At 35.5% G+C, this 5,891-nt stretch overlaps 1 protein-coding gene across 1 annotated transcript; it reads left to right on the top strand.

Annotated features, from left to right (window-relative positions):
• The first annotated feature begins 1,435 nt into the window (after positions 1-1,435).
• On the top strand, positions 1,436-5,627 carry LOC127874848 (glutathione-specific gamma-glutamylcyclotransferase 1-like). Its single transcript, XM_052419499.1, has 3 exons — positions 1,436-1,863; positions 2,259-2,294; positions 3,911-5,627. The coding sequence occupies exons 1-3, from the start codon at positions 1,672-1,674 to the stop codon at positions 4,352-4,354; spliced, it is 672 nt and encodes a 223-aa protein (XP_052275459.1). The 5' UTR covers positions 1,436-1,671; the 3' UTR covers positions 4,355-5,627.
• The last annotated feature ends 264 nt before the right edge of the window (positions 5,628-5,891 follow it).

Below are 5,891 nucleotides of genomic sequence, written 5' to 3'. Positions count from 1 at the left end.
TTCACCTGCATTATAATTGCACTTCATAGTGTGGTGTCTGTGATTCATTTCATATCTGATAAGTATCGTGAAGTTTTACATCGCAATACAATTAAGTCAATATTGTACGTAATCTCAAATCTCTAATTGGTGTGCTTTAAAGAGGCCTTTTCAAGTTTTGGTAAATTGACAAAAATAAATAAATAATGTTTCAGGTTCGCAAATTTTCATTTCAATAAAATTCATCATAAAATTCATCATCAATTGTATGAGCACGGATGTCCGAGTGCTCTATGCGTAAGACTTTTTCTCCGGTGGTTAGAGCTCAGTTGAGGGTTACTGTTTTCTTTCTTTATTTTTTTTTTACTGGAGCTTTTTAGATCCAATGTTTACATTTATCAATATAAAGCATTTCACGACAAACTTCATTACATGCCAAAATCTGTGAAAAGGTCCCGTTGTATCATATATATTTTATCTAACTTGACAGGATTAATCGATCGCTCTTATATTTAAACATTAATGGAAATAATTGTCTTATCAAACAGATAAACGCCTTAAATTATGCGAACAAATGAAGTTCAAAAACCAAATTCAGCCAACAAAATCGTGACCGTACGTGCGAGTGAACACCCGTACAAAACATGCTATACTGTTTTACCGACAGGTGTTCATATTCCATATTTGGTTTCGAGCATTTTTGATAAATTCGATCTTTTGGCTAAATAAACTTTAACTTATGAAGAGAGAAATTTTCACATAGATAAGTACATAGGCATGAATGTACTTTTTAATAGCTGCCTCTGTCAGCGCAAAGTCCGCCAGCATAACCTAAAACCTCATTACGATTTAACAAGGCCATCACAACAACTATTTGGTTCACGTTATCTGTTGCACGTCACTTATATGATGTTATGTTGTAGTGATGTTGAATGGTCAGCTGATTGTCTGGTATATGCTGGAGTGGGTTGTCTGTTATTCATGGTGCATATTTAGACGACTTACATTTAATCCCAGATTGTTGCAAGATTACACTCAGCGCAGAATACCGCCACGGCATAAGAGATACACATGTTGAAAGTGTCGTTTATTAAAAAAATAATAATCTAGAGTTAGACGGTCAAAATGCAACAAAAAAAACCCCAACTGAAATTAAAGTCTATTTGTTCATTTGTATTTTCTTCAATCGAACTTGAAATTCATAATCAAAGTTTACAAAAGCAAACTTTCTAACAAAAATCCAAAAAGCTTTTAATTAAAAAGGATACTAGAATCGCTATGGCACTAGAACTACCCAGCTGAATTAGTCAATTAATTAAGAAGAAAACCCACAGTCTTTTTACATGTGCCTTATAAATTGCTACACAATTTCCGCAAACAATATTGCGGTAAGAAATTGCATCACCCAATGTATGCGGGCGTACATATGCTGCTATTCTGACCAATACAATATTATTCCCGCTGTTCCTTCCCACGTAAAACAACTTAACAACAAAATATAAATAGAGGAAGATCCGGAAAAAGGCTGTTTTTCACACAAACCAGTTCCAATGCAGTTTTAACCGGGTCGCCTTTGTATGAATGTGTTTCGGTGATCGACTCTCTTAACCGAAGTAAACTGTCGTTGTCAGCAAATGCATACTTCAAGGACGTGAATAATAGACTATATTTTGTGTGTGAAACAAGTCAATCATGGAAAGCGATGATACAGAGTCGTTCAGTGACTATCACACGTGTGTCAACTGCAGTCTGAGGCTATTCGGGTATGGATCGTTGTTATGGAAACCTGACTTTGAGTATTCCGACAGTCGGATTGGTTTTATCAGTGGCTACAAGCGGAGATTTTGGCAGGGAAGTGACGTACACAGGGGCACGGACACACAGGTAGGGGTCGAACTGGTATTTCTTTAACATTATATGAACTTAACATGCAGCACATGTATATCGACCTCATACTGCCAAATAAGTAATACCGGGTAGTGTAGATTTTTATTTGTATTCAGGGAAAGGTGTGTTTCATCGTACGAAACTGCATTTGTACTATACAAATGAACTAACTTTGTAAAATTATTTATCTCATTATTATTTTCATCATATTCAGACTAACTAGTATAAATAGTTCAATATGTTTAAGCCACACATCCATTGATCATACAAGTGTATACTACACATACAAGAGTCAAGAGAGCAATTATTTCGTGTAGTATATACTAGTATATACAAGTCAAATTTGACTAGCAGTTTTACACAGTCTATATTACTTGTATATTTCTTTTCAGAAAGGGAGAGTTGCTACTTTAGTGCCATCAAAAACAGTAAGTATTTACATGCACTTATTTTACAAGTACATTGTGTCACCTTAAACATCCATTTCTACATTATTAATAGGGTTGTATTTTTTAGTGCAAAGCGCCCGGTATATTTAGGACGAGTTGTTTGACAATGCTATACGGTAATATAATACCTAGTAAATAAGGCACGAGAAAATGCGGCACATGTTTGCTATGTTGCATGAAATAAGAGTCTTAACTTGAAACATTCATGCACAATCATGAAATTGTCGGTGACAACACTCAATTGGTTTCTGTGGCCTTTGTTTATATTCAAACAAACATCGTGTTTTGATTTGGATTTGGATTAACGAATACATGTACTTATAATATTAACTTTCGTTTTGTTCATACAAATATAATATTCACAAATTTTACGCTCGTTTATCTATTTATTCAGGGACAAAACTATGATATTTTAACGCAGTTACGATGCAATATTTATTCGGTGAGCGTGCTATTGCATCACCACACTAGCGGGCCAACACACTACAAACATATTGATTTACTTTACCGCCAAGTCGTGAGTTCATGCACGTTTGCCCCTGATATCGACCGCCACATTGTCACGTGTCACCTGTAGTCACACGTGATTAAAGTGATTTACGAGGATTAGAGTGGGGGTAAATGATAAACTGCATCACCGCGTGATTAATTACAGTGTACAAACAAATGGCAAATAATTAAACATATATTAAGACTGTGATTGCTCGCTAGTGTACTCAGGTTGATTTGTTGCAATTAGCAAATTTTGTTTCTGGAGTGCATTAGCGTTGCGACACCTCTTTACGACAACCGGCCACTGCAGGTACACGAAACGCAGAGCAGAAATCATCGGACATTGACCTATTCATAATGTTTATGGGTCGAGACGTTACTGTCTTGAATGTGTGCGAATCACTAAGTCAGGAGTCATCTTACCTGATTTGGACTGCGCCACATAACCTGTCATTAAAGGGACCTTTTCACGTTTTGGTAAAATGTGAAATTAAAAAAAATATTTCAGATTCTAAATTTTTCGTTGCGGTTATGATATTTGTGAGGAAACAGCAGTACTGACTAATTGCCATAAATATCCGTAATATGCAACTTTTGACGATTTAAAAACCTGAAAGTTTATAAAGCGTTGCAACGCGGAACGATTGGATATTTGGAGAGCTCTGTTGTAATCGTTATATTCTGTGACACTATGAGGATTTCTTACATAAAGTATGAAACAAATCATTCATTGCATGAACAAGAATGGCCGAATGGTCTAAGCGTTAAACGTATACTCCAGGGGTCAGTGGTTCGAGCCCAGTTGAGGGTTACTATTGTTTTCTTTCTGCAATGTCATTCTTTTTTTACTGGAGCTTTTTAGATCCAATGTTTACATTTATCAATATTAAGCATTTAATGACAAACTTCATTACATTTCAAAATCTGTGAATAGGTCCCTTTAAAACAACTGTTTAACCGATATGGCGAAATTTTGAAAGTACGTGTATCAAGAAAGTACCAAGACATAGTGTACTGAGCGGCTCACGTCAATAAGGCGTCGCGATGTAAAGTTGTCTTTCAATGTGGAAAGAACTTAACATATGTAATGTCTTTTGTTTCAGGGTAAAGTTTGGGGCATGATGTTCGAAGTCAATGGAGCGGAACAGAAACGAAAAGCTTACGGCGGCCTCACGCAACGCGAAGTGACACTAGGCGGATATGACGTCGTAAAGACGTCATTTTACCCGCGAGACGGTTCAAGGCCCGTGGAGGTTGAGGTTTTCGTTGCTACTCGGAAAAACCGGCTGTTTCTTGGCAAAGCCAGCCTCAAAGTCATGGCGATGCAGATCATGTCGGCCGCTGGTTGTGCCGGCTCGAACGCCGAATATATCATTAAAACCGCGGAGTTTCTACGGGCGAATATACCCGAGGAAACCGATAGGCACTTGTTTGATCTCTGTAAGCGAATCTGTGATCTCTCAAACGATATTAAATGTTTGCAAATGGACGAAGGATGCACTGAAATGGACCAACTGGATGAAGAGAGTGATCTAGAAGACAGCTAGTTTGTAATGACGTGATTATTGTGACGATTTGTAGGTTCATTAGGCCTACGTCTGTATGTCTAATGCAATTATCATCTATGTATTGTATGCAATTTTAACATTTGTTGACATTTATCGCGCATCTCTTTACTAGGTTTTAGCAGAGCCATGAATTAATGCACATCAAAGAACATTGATTGATAATGTTAATTTATTGCAATCTCATTTGGAAAATGTATTGCTGATTTGCTGTGACATTCACTTTAAGTGTGTGTATTGAACTATGTTAAACAGTAACAGCCAAACAAACATGACTGAATAACTAGTCAGTCACTTAATAATAAATAATAATATTCTTGTTACCATTCTTAGTTCTTTTGACTAAGAATGTATTTGCCATGACAGTCATTACTGAAATAATGTGTACCTTTAAATCTAGTTAGTACAACCTACATTAGATATAAAGATCAGCATTTGGGCTTGTGTGTGGTTCTAGTGTGTTCATTTGTTGTTTTTTAGCTTTCTACAAACCACACTGCCAAATTTGCATCACATGTATGTATTCAAAGGATCTTTATATATTCTGATTGTGGAAAAACAAGTTTTGTTTGGTTACTGTATGGTTTACTAACTATTACTTATTTAATGTCATATTGAAATTGATTATATATAAATAACATATATCAAACATGTTCATGTTTAGTTCTCATACTGGTACTAGGTGATATTTATTAACATTGTAGTATACAATCTATATGTATTATTTGAACATGACATCTATCTCATTTTTAAAGTCAGATATATATTATGAATGTACTGTTATTTTGTATTTATTGATGTTATACACATCGTTATAATTATGCTGTATACATGTATATTAACTAGTCATGTGCAACTGTACCATATATTTGGTGATGGGGACAGTCAAATATGTATGACTAGTTTTGTGTTTAACACAATTACCAAATCAAAATAATGGCTAACATTTATTGTTGGTTGTGAAAAGCATGTGAAGATGTTTCCAATACAAAATATTTGTTCAAATTCATTATATATTATGAAAAGTAGGCATTTACTTTTATTCACAAATATTTACATGTAATTGGTGTGTTTTTAAATCGACATGCATACATTGCAGATGCATCATTCAGTTTTAGGACGTCTTTTGCAAATCATTATACACTGTTGCATTGTTGGAAAACAGTAAAACCTTGCAATTTAGTGTCAGTAAAACCTTGCAATTTAGTGTCAGTAAAACCTTGCAATTTAGTGTCAGTAAAACCTTGCAATTTAGTGCGTGTTCTTTTATTTGGTGTTTATTCTTTCCACTGAGATAAGGTTGTTTACATTTTAATACAGCTGCCAAAGTAAAGTAAAACACAATTTTCTAACATATATGAGCCATGCTCCGTGAAAAGGGGGTTTAATGCATGTGCATAAGTGTTGTCCCAGATAAGCCTGTGCGCCAGTCCGCACAGGCTAATCAGGGACGACACTTTCTGCTCTTAGCAAAAGTCCAGTTTAAGCGGAAAGTGTCATCCCTGATTAGCCTGTGCAT

This window comes from Dreissena polymorpha, chromosome 3 (assembly GCF_020536995.1).
Source record: "Dreissena polymorpha isolate Duluth1 chromosome 3, UMN_Dpol_1.0, whole genome shotgun sequence".
NCBI classification, from domain to species: Eukaryota; Metazoa; Mollusca; class Bivalvia; order Myida; family Dreissenidae; genus Dreissena; species Dreissena polymorpha.
The sequence above is the reverse complement of the archived record's forward strand: the minus strand, read 5'-3'. Positions and strand labels throughout refer to the sequence as shown.